Below are 14,306 nucleotides of genomic sequence, written 5' to 3' on the forward strand. Positions count from 1 at the left end.
GCAGAAACCTTTTCGCCAAGTGACCACCGCTACTCTAGCAAGTTGGGTGCGTTGGCTCATGGCATGGGGTAAGCTGGTATAGATGATTCCAGGTTTGTTGCTAATTCTGCTCGTGGTGCACTGGCCTCTAAGGCTTTTTCTGTGGGGGTGAGTCTATTAGACATTACGAATGCAGCTGATTGGTCCTCTGAATCCACATTTAAGACTTTTTATTATAAACCTATTGTGAATGTTGCATCTGTTGTGGTGGCGCAGCTTTAAACAAGCATAATCTGAGCCTCCGGTCCCGCCATAGAATTCAAAATTTGCGAACATTTGTGACAAGAATTTTCAATTCTATTAAGGATAAGGAGGCGAGGATAATCCCACCCATAATTCAGTATGTGATGCCTGTTTTGCATTGCTGATATACTGCAATATCTACGTAGGCTGTTTTTATCCTTCCCTTTCTGATATGTCTCCTTTTGGGAGTGTGGTATTATGGCTTTGTCTTCCAATTTCAGGTTCTGACCTCAAGTAAAGTTTGATGACGTTCACCTTATGTAGAGTCTTCGTGGTCTCAAGCCGGATGCTGTTTCGTTGAAGCTGTCTTCAAGTTTTTTAATTGCTGCCCGTTGGCCGGTGGATTTCCTTATGAAGAATGGATTCTTCCTGTGGTTCCAGATTTCAGATTGTGTTTATTATTATTGTTTGGACTTGACTGTTATTTCACACAAAGAAATCTACTCTATGGTTGTCATGTGATACCCACTAGGGTTTATGGGTATTGTAGTGTATTCTTTTGTTTTCACTTTCTGATTGGCTGCTGAGAATTTTCAGTAAAGAAAATGAGAAGCATAATCCTCGCCTTCGTGTCCTTATTAGAATTGAAAATTCTTGCCACGAATGTTCGCAAATTTTGAATTTCAGCACCACAAACCCTTTGTTGATACCATTTGCAGGGAAAAAAACAAACGCTTTCTTCTGCAGCACTTTTTTACTATTTTTCCTAAAACTGTAGGTGTATTTTGGCTAATTTCTGGGTCCCCAACAGGGGAATCAACAAACACTGGGTACCTATAAAATCCCCATGATGTTGGAAGATAAGGAAGCAAATTTGGTGTGGATACCGTATTTGGTCAAAAGGTTACAGGAGCCTATACCCAAACTACCCCAAATAGCCCAAAAAACCGGGGGGGGGGGGGGGGGGGGGGGGCTCGGGGTTGCAGCGAATGGCTTAATAATAATATTGTTGTTTGTTACTAGTACTGGAAACACACGGTTATGTTTATGAAGTCTTGCACTAGCTCTTAAATACATCGCATCTCACACTCCTTCATAATCGAGCTTTCCATAAACAAACAATGCAGTAGGTGGGTCAAAAGCTGACCACTGGACACGCAGCCTCTTGTCCACAGAGCTCCCTTGGGTTCGCGTCTTCATTCTCTTAGGCTAAATAGCTGAATTCGGAGGCGAGTAGATGGAGGAATCCTGCGAGGAGGCGCTCAAGTTCTAAAATCTGCTGCCTTTTAAATTGCGTGCTCTTCGGAATAATGGACGTCCCGCCCACCGCGTGCAACAGACCGTCAATCCAATGGGAATCAGCAATAAATGACGAAGAGAATAAAATTCACTCTGCAGCAGGCAATTTGTTAAAGTGTTAAACATATTGACTCGGAAACGTTTCTACGCAATTTGTCGCTATGTACAAACAAACCATGTGTAGCATTGACATTGTATTAGTATTACAACGTCTACTTATAACAGTTTAGTTAATATACATGGAAATAACTCTACAAGACAATTAGACATTTCTATTTAACTTTTGCGCGATTTAGACTTGTTTCGTTGTTTTTGGACGGACCAGTGGCCCAGTAATTAACAGTTCACCTTTGCGCTACAAGATGGCCGCCGCGTTTGATGCTGCCCCTATGATTGTAGGTCGGCGTGATGGCGTTTCCGCAAGACCTGCCCTCCTGTGTCTGGTGTTTACAGTAGTGCCGGTGGTATCCCTCCGCCTGCCTGTGGGAGGCGGCCTCCAGCCTTGTCTCATTGTGATGGTGGCAGCAGCGGGAGGAACAGCAGCATAATACACGCACACCAGGCAGCTCTGCCAGAAACCTCTGTGCTGGTCTCCAGGACTGTGTTCAGTTTAAACTCCTTCACTGTGATGATTTTACCCTTAAGTTGTTGCTATCGTTTCCCCCTGCATTTACTCACACCTCACAATTAAACCGAGTCTTGAAAGTTGCTTTAGACCCGCTTGGTTGGTGGAATACAAACTTTTTATTTTTGTGAGGGGGACGTTGTTTTGAAAGAACCGTGGCTTACTGAGGACGCTCCACTGTTTATCTTTCATTTATCCAATTTTGCATGGCTCTCGTCTTTATGCACCACGAGTCTCTTATAGATTAAGAGTATCACACCTTGCAGAAGCAGTGTGTCAATGTCTTAATTGACTTTCGCACCGGGGAATCCTGTTGTTTATTTGAAAACATCAACTTTTCATCCTGACCCCCGCGCATCGCACCCCGGTGGACTCTTGGACCCGCAGATCTCTGCAGTTCGTAAACACACTGGATCTTTGCATTTGGAAAGAATGCCCCAACTCCCCTGGAGCTCATCTGCCCAAAAAGTGGAATGCACAAACATGAAGAAGAGGAAGAAAGTGGGCAGCGAGTGAGGTGCGAAGGGGCACAGGAGCAGTCACAGTCCTTCTTCCTGCCAGCCTCCTACTCTTCTGAGAGTCACTTTTTTTTTCCTGGTTGGAAGGAGACAGTTTTACAAGGGGTGTTCAACCTGACCCCATAGCAGCTCCTGGAGAAAGGGAGCCTGGCGAAGGGCTGAGACCCTTGCCGCCGGGGCACTGGAACTGCCCGGGGATCCCTTCCTGCCCCCTTCCCACTGTGGAGATTCACCGGTGCACGCTTTTATTCCAGACTGGACGGAGACCCGCCGTCATGCATGAGGGGCATGATTTCGTGTAACCCCCATCAGCTCCCGGCTTGAAAGGAGGCAAGGAGGACTGAAAGAGTGGGGGTGGTGTTTGGGGGGTGGGGGGTCTTTCGAGAGGTGGCCCAGAAAACTTCTTCCAAAATAGTGTGCGCGGGGAGCGGCATGGGGGATTACGCGGCCCCCGCTGCTGCTGCTGCCTCCTCCAGCCTGTGCCTGGTGGGCGGAGGGGCCGCCCTGCTCGGTGCCCTGGGCAGTGACAGCGGCAGCCCCGCGCCGCCCCCCCATGCGCCGGGCACTGGCTGCAGCGGCGCCGTGCCCAAGCACAGCGCGGTGGTGGAGCGGCTGCGGCAGCGCATCGAGGGCTGCCGGCGGCACCATGGCCACTGCGAGAGCCGCTACCAGCACGGCCAGGCGGAGCAGCGCGACATGGAGCGCCGGGACACGGTGAGCCTCTACCAGCGGAGCCTGGAGCAGCGCAGCCGCAAGGGCCCCGGAGGACCAGGGGGCCCCGGACCCGGGGGGAACAAGCAGCAGCAGCCGCCTGGCAAGGAGCAGGCGGAGGCGACCGAGCAGCGGAACCACACGCTCATCATGGTAAGAGCTTGGGAGTTGTGGTGGGCTGGGGGCAGGAGCAGGGACACAAAGGGGGGCACACTGCCACGAACAACGCACCGGGGGGCGTCCATGGACACAAAGTTACCCTGTAAGAGTCACCCCTGGGGTGGGTTCTAGCCATGCACTGTTTTTTAATCTGTATCGAATGGTGTATCCCATCATTGCAAGTAAATAACAAATTAATATGTGGTGGCCACCTGTGTATGTTCTACGAGGGACTGCTCCTGCATCCTTGAATGCCACAAAGCGCATTGAGGTGGTTCAAATGTCCTAGGGTCTGTTAAGCAAGTTTGCACATTTGTGCATTATCTTTGTCACATCGTTCCCACGCTGTCTGCCGTGTCTTTCAATGCTTCGCATTTCTTTGTATGCAGTGATGAAATACCATGAACCTTCCCCTCGTTGTTGCTACCTTTGCAAAAAATGTATTAGAATGGGGTGAGTAAATGGTGGCACAAACATGCAGCGCTTCCTGAGGGGTAGTAGAGCGCTGCACGCTGCTGCCCCCGAGGAAGTTCACCCCAGGCTGCGCGATCGCACCACGACTTGGAAACCTAGTCTCATTTGGCATGGTACAGAGGTGTTGTGTTTACATTAAAAAAGTGCTAGTGGGGCGGGGTGTACCGTGGGGCGGGGCTACAGTCTACGGGCCATTGATGTGAAAACTTTGGGCAAATGTGTGTCTCCTCTGTGGGAGACCGATAACCTAGTTGTGGACATATAGTGGCGTGTGTTTGAGTACAATTAGTGTCGATGCTAGGGATTATTCAGGGGTTGCACAATTATTTTTTTTCGACATGTATTCCTGTCTCGCCGTTCATTGTGGTGTATTCACTGTTTAACTACATAATGATGGAAGTGCTCAGCTCGTGCACATGTTTCAATGCATGTGCTTTTACCGAGTGTCTCAGCTAGATGTTTACACATTTGTATCACATTTCTAAATCTGCATGCTTTCGGCACGGCGTGAAGCATTTGCTTTACTCCCTGTTTGCGAAGTATCACACACATACTATGCCTGCTGGGTTTACAGTCACATTAACGCACACACCTTTCATTTGTTTCTAGTTCTTAGTACTGCCGCCTGGTACACGAGATGGTTTGTGGGTGGGCCTATCCCTGACAATGCCTTCTTGAACAGTGTAACTCTGTGCCTTTTCCTGTCAGGTGTACCAATCTCCGCGCCCACAAGCGGGGTGTGTTACACTATAAAAATAAGGTGGTGATGTTGGTGACTGCGCACTGCTTCCAGGGGAGGAGCTGCGGCTGTGTACTCACTCTGCACGCCCCCTCTGTCACTGGCTGGGAGACCTGCACTGCCTTTACATGCTGCTGTCTCCACTTCACTTAATGTGTGTTTCAAGTCGGCGCATCTGGAGGGGGAGTCGCCCACCCTCCCCCGCACCTCACTGGAATTATCAAGGACGCAGCCAGCCCCCTTGCTTTCTGTGTTTGCAAGCGCAGTTTGGACAAGGGTCGGGTTGCAACCCCCGCCCCCTCAACCCCGCATGACCACGATGCTTAACACATCCCTGCTTGCCTTTCCAGTACCTCAGCAGATGCATTTTAATTGCGACCCATTGACTCGTATCATCCATGAGGCATTTTAGGAACTACAAAGAATAGCATCTTCGGAGGTCCGTTCATTTCTGCTTGATCAGCGACAGGCCGGTTTCTCTTCAATTTAAACTCGCAGCAGTTGCCATCCTACATGCAAACACACATTTAAGAGAAGCTGCAAGTTTGCTTTATTGAATTAACCATCAAGGGAAAATAAAAGCAAACAGCGCCTCCACTGCAGTTCACTCAGAGCAGCAAGAAACAAAACGCAAGACACACAAAGCAGGGTTACCAATGCGTTGATGTTGAGAAGAAAGGGCGTGGGGTCAAGTTAAATATATTTATTTTAGAATTTTAAAGCTAAGCAGCAGGGTTTGGTAGTAGGTATTCCAAGTACTGAACGTGGTCACTAAAAATAATCAGGACCTACAGAAAGAAATGCTTACTAAACTCGTTTGAACAAGCCGCCCTTTTCTGCAGCGACATTTTCCACCAGTGCTGAGTTGTGGAGAACAATGACATTCTAAACATCTTCTGCAAGTCCGTTTCATTGTCCAGCTGTTGTATTAATTGTGGAACTTTCCTTTCAATTGTGTGCCTGCGACGCAGAGTTGTGTCGGGTAAAAAAAATGGACTGACTGAAGGTGGTCCCTATGTCACTGCTCCATTTGATACCTCATTAGCTGTTGGGCATGGGCATAGAGTGAAAGGACATTTACATTCTAGGGAAAAGACAACTAAACGACCCACAGACCTGCTAGTCTTTCCCCATGCCTTGTCGATTGCGCCAAGGGTCCCGAGGCTTAATTTTGAAGAATCTATGTCTTTAGGCCTGGTTCCATTTTGTTTCGGCCCTCTGGTGACCGCTTTCACTGGGTTGGGGCGCATTTGTCTGTTGACATTTTCTGTGATCTAGCACTGTGACATAGCTTCTTTCATGTAGCTCCTTGAATCGGCCACATAAATACTTCCGTCCCTAATGTCAAGTGATACAGTTAGGCAACCGAGTGGAGCGTTTTGGGTGCACTGAGTGGTATCGCACCCTGGGCAGGAGATCTGCGCTCCTGATCTTTCAGACACAAACATTTCCTGTGCAGAGGGGGAGGTAGCTGGGGGAAGAGGCCGCCTTGGGCTATCAACGAAACCGGATCCTGTGTGTGCCTGAACTTCCTGTAACAAGCTCTGTTTATATTTGAAGATGGGACCGTGTACCCTCCCGAGCGACTCATGCACTCCACCATCTTTACGCCGGTTCTTTTTGTGGAATGAAAGTTATGGAACTCACTGAAGTTTAAAAGCCACGCTGCCTCGCCTCCTAGATTTCTGGCTAAAGGGGCGGGTCTTTGGGCTGTGTTTACTGTCTACTGAGCTCTAGCCAGCACCTCCCCTCCGCCTTCTCCAAAGTTTGGGGGGAGGACGAGCTCCGTCTGGGAGGGGGCGGAGGGGAGGAGTCCAGGGGCTGTGTGTATTTTCAGTGAAACGTGAGCCCTGGCTCGATTGTGAAAACAGACCCCTGAGGACTTGTTTTCTCCTACATTGTGCACGCTGGTCAACTGGGGACATTGCTGATTTTGCAGGGATACTTTGAAGGCCGAGCGTGCACGTGCCTGGCTAAAATGTAGAGTGTCGAGAAAAAGAACTTAGGCTTTGGGGTTCAGAGCGAGCGCGCGCGGGAGCCTCGTTTATGAGCCTATTTCTGCACACATGACACAGAGCTGCTCCATGTTGACTTTTGCCAGCTAGAATTGAACGCAGGCCATCTTCAGACCCTCCTGGGGCCCCCGCAGCCGCAGGACCATGAATGTTTGTTGTGGGGACTGCTGTCCGCTGGGGGCCTAGGGCCGATACATGTGCTCACTGTATGCATGCAAGTAAACCACACTCACACACAGAGCGCTGGTCTGGACAGGAAGTGCCGTGCCACTCCAGTCCGTTTATTTATCTCTTTCTGGCCACGCCTGGCCAGAAAGTGTTACATAGTGTGCTAGTGCTTCCGGGGCTCAGGGGAGACCCTCGGAGCACTAAAACGCTACATCCCTTCCCAACTTGGATTTTGAAAACAACTTGTGAATAACAGTTCAGTATATGAAGTATAACAGTTCAGCATATGAAGTCAGACAACTTCTGGCTCGGCTTCGGATTCGGCCTGAGGTCGTATCTCCATCTGCCTCTGGTTGGTGCCTGTTCAGGTCCTGGGCCTGGCGATGGAGGGATCGCTTCGCCCTGCCCGGTGGTGTCTGGGAGCATGCTGGCCTCGCTGGATCTTCCTTCTCCTCTCTCGTACTCCTCTCCTGCAGGTTCATCTTGGTCAGGTGCGTGTTGTCGCGTTGATGGTATTTGTTTGAACCAGGAGACATTCCTGGTTATCTCTTCTCCGTTCCGGCGAGCTGTAATAGCTGTGCCTCGTGCTTCTTTGACGACCCACGGTTCTGGTTCAAACGCTGTGTTAAATTTCCCTCCAGGTCTTCTGGTCCGGATTAGCACAGTCTCGCCTGGTTGTATATTCCTGGATTGGGCTCGTCTCTTGTGACTTGCTTTCTCATTTGTTCTCCTTCGCCTCTCCTGGGTACGCCCGGGAGAGTATGGTGTCGGTGCCCAGTTGTCGGCCATTGGAAGCAGGTCTCTTCTCGGCCCAGCGAGCATCAGCGCCCACGGTGATTGCTGTGTGGTGCTGTGGGGTGTGCTCCTGTACTCTCGCAAGAAGACTTGCAGGGCTTCTTCCGGATCTTTTCCTTCAGCTGTGGCGATTCGTAGGATCTTGTTGGTTGTCATCATAAACCGTTCCACCTCTCCGTTTGCTTGAGGCCACTGAGGCGTAATCCGGTGATGTCGGATGCCCAGATTGTGTAGGAACTCCTTGAACTCACTCCCCTGGAATGGGGGTCCATTGTCCGTCTTGATGACTAGAGGGACTCCAAACATGGCAAATGATTTGTTCAGGAGAGGGCGGATGTTTGCGAAACTGGTGGAGGTGGCAAGGTCTACGATCGGGTACTTCGTGTAATTGTCAATTAGCACGACAGTGACTCTCCCATCCGGGAAGCTCCCAAAGTCCAAACTGAGCCATGACCATGGCGATGGGGCATGTTCCTCTGTGACTATTGGTGCCGGCGCGTCAGACGAGCTAGTGATCTGGCATGCTCTGCATTGGCGCACGATGGTGTCAACGGTTTCTTCTAAGTTGGGGAACCAAACTTTCTCTCGCATCCTTGCCTTCATCCGGTGGGTGCCCTGGTGTCCTTCGTGTGCTAAGATAGTCGCCCTTTCTTGGAGAGTTTTGGGGATAACCACACGGTGGCCTCTGAGGATGAGATTGTTGCTTGCTCGGCTCAAGTCATGTCGCACCCTCCAGAACTGCGTAAGGCGTGTCCGGTCTTCTTCGCCCCAGCCGCTGACATTCCGTAGGAAGTTCTCCCAGGAGCCTGATTGTATAGAGTCCGCTACTCGTTGAATGACCGCGTCATTCACATATTCAGATATGATGGTGTCTGCAGTGAGAGCTCGGGGGCATGATGCGGACGACAGCATGTTTACAAAGTCTTCGGTTTGACTCTCGAGTTCTGTTGATCGACACTCCTCCGGGCCAGGGTGTCTGGATAGAAAGTCTGTGGGGTTTTTGGCTCCTGGGCGATACGTGAGGTCCATTTGGTACTGTTGCACTTGTATCGCCCACCGTTCTATTTTTGGAGGTGGGTGAGGGGCGGTCCCTCTGAACAAGGGTATTAGTGGCTGGTGGTCTGTCACCATGCAAAAAGGGTGTCCGGAGATATATAAGTGGAAGTGTGCACACGCCCATTTCACAGCCAGGGCTTCTCTCTCTATTTGCGAGTACCTTGATTCAGTCATGGTTAGTGCTTTACTCGCTTAGGCCAATGGCGACCATACTCCAGGTTCGGTTTCTTGCGATAGCAGGGCTCCTAGTCCTACTGGGCTGGCGTCTACTACTATTTCGGTAGGTTTGGTGGTGTTAAAGTATGCCATCGTGGTGCTGTCTAGCAAGGCTGCTTTGATTTGATCAAATGCTTTTGCTTCGGTTTCCGTCCATTTCCATGAGTTCTCCTTCTTCGTTAGGTTTCTCAGTGGTTCCGCAATCGTGGCTAAGTTGGGTATGAACCTCGCACAGTATTGCGCCATTCCCAGGAAGCTTCGCACTTCTGACGCTGTGGTTGGCGCGGGAGCATTCTTGATTGCCAACGACTTGCGGGGGTCTACGGTGACGCCTTCTGATCCAAACACATATCCAAAGAATTCGATGGATTTCTTGAAAAACTGACATTTGTCTTTATGGAGTGTTACGCCATATTGTGCAAGTCTTTGCAGCGTCGCCTTTAGCCTGTTGTGATGTTCTTCACTCGTTTTGGCGTGGATTAAAATGTCGTCGCTGACGTTCAGCACTCCTTGGAGTCCAGAGAGGATCTCTTTGATTGTGTTTTGGAAGATCTCGGCTGCATATGAGATCCCAAAGTTTAGTCTCTTGTATCGCCTCAATCCCAGGTGCGTCGAGAAAGTTGTTATGTACCGGCTTTCCTCTGCTAGCCTCAGCTGGTGATATCCTGCATTGAGATCTAGTTTAGAAAACCATTGTGCACCGTTGAGGTCGGTCAGAATGTCGTCGACTGTAGGTGTGAGATGCCGCTCACGAACGGAAAGCCTCGGATCGGACTGGACTGCTACGACGACGGACGACGAACTTCGGACTTCAGTTACGGGTGGGCCTCTGGATACCTCGGACCTTGGACTCTTGGCTTGGGCTCTGGTCGGGACTCACCGCGTTCCTCCACCGTCTCGTTTGGATGCTGGACCGCCTCCTCCGTCTCCTCCGTGGGCCTGAGGGATACTTGAAGCAGAAATATCTGCCGGTGCACAGAAGAGTTCCGTCACGACTGCAGAGGGTCAGGGGGTCGGCGTGGCTTCACCGACGCGTGGGGAAAGGGCAAGTCCCTGTTCGGGCACCATTATGTGGTAAATAAATAAATAATACCTCTCTTTTTGACTAGACATATATCATAACAGATAGCTCAATAAATAAGAGTCAAGATTCGAGGTAGTAGGAGTTTTGCAGGTTTAATACAGCATAAGGACAGGAACAGGACAACCTGCATAGGAATAGGATGACAGGGCCCAGCAGCTGCTGGGGCTGGATCTGGGATGAGCGCGCTGACTTTTAATAACAATACATGAGCATATATACATAACGCAAACACATAGCATTACATTGCAGTAGGCGTAGCAGTGGGTGGAGCAGAAGGCGTGACGCGTAGCAGTCGCGAAAGATAAGGGGGAAAAGAGGTGTAACAGGGCGTATACATAGACATGTGATGCAAACGTAACAGAATGTGTCATGAATAGGGCGGAAAACCATGGAGGGGGCTACCTGAGGAGCCGGGACCTCTAACCTGATGGTGCGCGCAAACTGGCAATGACGTATCACTAGGAGAAGCTGGGGGCTATGAACTCTGTGCTAGGAGCAGAGACTGAAGTCTGGAGAGTCAGGGCGACATGTACCTAAACAGTATCTAGTATCTGATGTTTAGAGAACATGTTGATATAAACTAGAAGTCAGGAGAGGAAAGGCTAACTTGATTCTAAGACTGGACCATGCATTATTCTACATGTAGTGCGTGATGAAGAATATTAAATGACCATTAAATGCAGTATTTCTCTAACGTGGAGACGTGAAGGCTAGACAATGACGGAAACTATTGATGAGGTTCAGTAGCTTAGGAATGCAGAGAAGGAGGACTGAACTGATAACTGGAATCATAACATATTCTTGGCAGACTCAGAGGCTGAGCCAGGCTGGACCGGGCACTGCGAGGCAGGAAGTAAGTGAAGGGTCGAGGATACAGGTGGGGGCTGTATCGCTCCTCAGCGAGGCTTCAGGAGACAGGAGCTGAATCTGGTGTCCAGGCCCTTTTGAGGCCTAGAAACGGGGACTTTATAATAGAATAACGTGCATACTGAGAAACGTGGCAACGTAGCTTTACATAGGCCTGATATTCGTAGTATTCACGAGGACTGGAAACTAGCATACTAGAGGTGGACACAACTATAATTGCGTCATTAATCGGACATGGGGAATACATATGCATATTTAATCATGCACACATAACATATGATGGATGACACGTAGGGACACAGAACATGGCAAAATTTACTTTTCCACACCGGATGGCTTTGTTTGGGATTCTCATGTCAATACAAATTCTGATTTTTCCTGGTTGTTTCGGCTTCTCGGCTATCACCATGGGGGATACCCATGGTGTCGGTCCGGATACTTTTTCAATCACCCCTTGCGCTTCCAGCTGGTTCAGTTCTTGCTCGACGGCAGCGCGTAGGTGAAATGGCACTCTTCGGTGACGTAGCGCAATCGGTTGTATGGCAGGGTCTATGTGTAGCTTAATGGGAGGGTGCTTGATGGTTCCAAGGCCTGTGAATAGCTTGGGGAACATGAGTAGAATGTCCTCGACCTGCAGCGCTCGTACTGCGTTTGCGAAGGCAATGAGGCCTAGGTCTTCCGCGGTGTTGCTTCCTACCAACAGGTCTGCCTCCTTGTCGATTACATGGAATGTGGTCAGTACTTCTTGGTCGTCTGCTCGGACCTGCACCACCATCTTCCCTCGCAGCGGGAGGGGTTCCTGACTGCCATAGGTGAAGATCCTGGCCTTAGAGGGAACAAGTTTGGGTTTCGGGTTCAGTGCTTTGTAATGCTGAATGCCCATGACATTCACCGTGGCTCCGGTGTCGATGACTCCGATTGCTGGTGATCCGTGTATCTGTATCTGGCACTTGGGTTGTGGTCGCCGGCTTTTCTTCAGTTCGCTGACAAACGACACGAAGTAGCATTCGTCTTCGTCATCTGTGGATGAGTCGTCATAGTGTGGTTGTGGTGGTCTCTGTGACTTGTTTGAGCGAGATGGCGTGGACTCATCTAGCGATAGCTGCTTGACCGCTCCAGTGGCTGTCTTCCTTCCCGAGGCGTTCCGTCCCCTAGAGCCTCCTCTGCACACGCTGGCGAAGTGGTTGGGGATACCGCATTTTGAACATGTCTTCCCTCGTGCTGGGCAGCCGTCTTGGTTGTGTTCTTCCCTGCCACAGTAGCCGCATGGCGCCCGGAGTTGTGTCCTCGTCGGTCCTCGCCCTCTGCTTCCTCGGCTTGACATGCGCACTGCGTCCACTCGTTCAGTCTTTATCGCCGCTCCTGCGTCATGTTGTGGGTTGAGGGCCGCCTCCATTGCGGTGGCGCGGGCGTCAGACAATTCGTGTGACCGTGCAAGGATTAAGATTTCGTCGAGGGATATCCGCGGCTGCCTCAGGATCAGCGTTCTCAAGTGTTTATTGCGACAGCCCTGGATGAGTTGTGCTGTGACTTCCTTCTTTTCGTCGTCTTCAGTGCACGTGCTTATGAGGTCTCTTAGTCGCGCGTGAAACGCGTCCATCGTTTCCCCTTCTCGTTGCTTGGCTTGACGGAACTTGAATCTCTCGTAGTGAGGGTTCAGTTGGGGGTCAAAATGGGCGTTGAGGGCATTGACGGCAGCATCAAAGTCAGTGGCGGCCCCTGTGTTGGGGAGGTGTCTGAATAGCTTGTAGAGCTCCGTGCCCCCAAAGTGAAGCAGTAGAGATCGCTTTACTTCATTGTCTTTTTCTCTAGTGGCTGTGAAATAATTGTTGAGTTGCCCTAACCACACTGCCCACCGTGGCGCCGCAGTCCCGGGGTCGATCAGTTCATTGAAGGGCGGCAGTGCCTGTAGTTGTGCATGTGCTGAGGGGGTTGGGACTTGAGCCGCAGGGGCTGCTGCTGCCGCTGTGCCACTGGTGGCACCTCCCTGGTTTTGGGACATGCTTGTGCGTGATGGGCCTTCTCAGCTGTGTTTTGCTGGTTCCAGGGCGTGGCTTGACCTGGCTTGCCTTTAATCCTCTTTTGCTTGTATTTTTTTTTTTTCCTGTGCTTGGATTGTCTGGTGCTTGTTTGTCTCTCTTTCTGCCTTGCGCGCGTGTGAATCCTGGTATTTCCCGTGTCTGGCCTCGCGCCTCTGCGTTGGCGCGCTGTTTCCCCTTCCTCGCGTGCTCACGCGGTGTTAGGCCTGGGGAAGCGTCGGCCTGTCTCTTCTGCGCATGCGCGCACTGCTCGGCTTGCCGGCCGGGCTTTTCCACCGTCGCTGCGTGCTCCGCCTCAGACGGTCGCCGGTACCGGTCCCTCACGCAGCTCCCTGCATATGCTGCTTACCGGTAGGCGATTTCTTTCTTCTCCGTCGTCTCTGGGTTGGTTGGGCCGGCCTCCGGCGCTGGGCCCGTGGAGATTGGGCCGTCTTCAGAGCTCGGCGTTCAGGCCTCCTTGTCAGCTGGTCCGTCAGAGGATCTGGGCAGCAACTAGATCCGATGACTCTACAGGCCCCGCCCCTATCGGCCAGTATGACGTCAAGGACGAGACGATTCTGTAAAACGACAAATCTCATAGCAGATTGCTCTTCGGTTAAGTTACCTAGAGCAGAGGCAGTCTCATTTACTACAGCTTCAAGGGTTCTGGTTAATCTACGGATTAGCTTACTATTCTGGATAGGTCCTATAAAGAAGAAGAAACCTCTGTTGAAATCTGTATACTGTTCTAGAGCAGTTTCAGTATAATCGACAATTGGGGACTCCCTTCTATGTCTAATGTGTACTAGATGTGTATTTCTATGATAATCAGGTGGGGCTAGGAATACTGGTGGCAGTAGGAAGGCAATGTAACAGGTTCCCTCCCAATCGAGGGGCAGATGAACATATGCGGTTTGACCACAAATAAAATAAGAATGACGTGAAGCTTTAAAAATAGATTTCCCACTGTCACTATACTTGACAATAGTAGTACAATCACTATGTCCTACGTGTACAGAACCCTTATTTCGGACACATAATTCGCCTTTGACTGGTAGTACTGAAATAGCAGGTAAGTCTGGAGTAGTATCAGACTGAACATTCAGGACCATGAAATTCGAAGAATAATTACCTAAATTATACACTTCATTTTCTAGATCTAAACCTGTTCTGTGGGGAAGACCTTGCTTGTCTGGAAAACATGTACTGTTAAGAAAAGACATATCTGTTGAGGATGACGTTAACGTGGACCATGCTCCACACGAACCATTATGTGAGAATGGATAAGGAAAAAGTGGCAGAACTCCCTTCGGTGTCTGGAAAGGGGGGAGTCGACCACA

General features: G+C 50.4%; 1 protein-coding gene across 2 annotated transcripts in view; it reads left to right on the forward strand.

The window, feature by feature from the left end:
* The first annotated feature begins 2,030 nt into the window (after positions 1–2,030).
* Positions 2,031–14,306, forward strand: part of MAML3 (mastermind like transcriptional coactivator 3) — a 572,069-nt gene continuing 559,793 nt past the window's right edge. For both annotated transcript variants that reach the window (XM_078676684.1, XM_078676686.1), the window contains exon 1: positions 2,031–3,528. In XM_078676684.1, the coding sequence (XP_078532810.1) occupies positions 3,097–3,528 (432 nt within the window). In that variant the 5' untranslated portion in view covers positions 2,031–3,096. The remainder of the gene's footprint in view (positions 3,529–14,306) is intronic.

Source organism: Lissotriton helveticus, chromosome 2_1 (genome assembly GCF_964261635.1).
Source record: "Lissotriton helveticus chromosome 2_1, aLisHel1.1, whole genome shotgun sequence".
NCBI classification, from domain to species: Eukaryota; Metazoa; Chordata; class Amphibia; order Caudata; family Salamandridae; genus Lissotriton; species Lissotriton helveticus.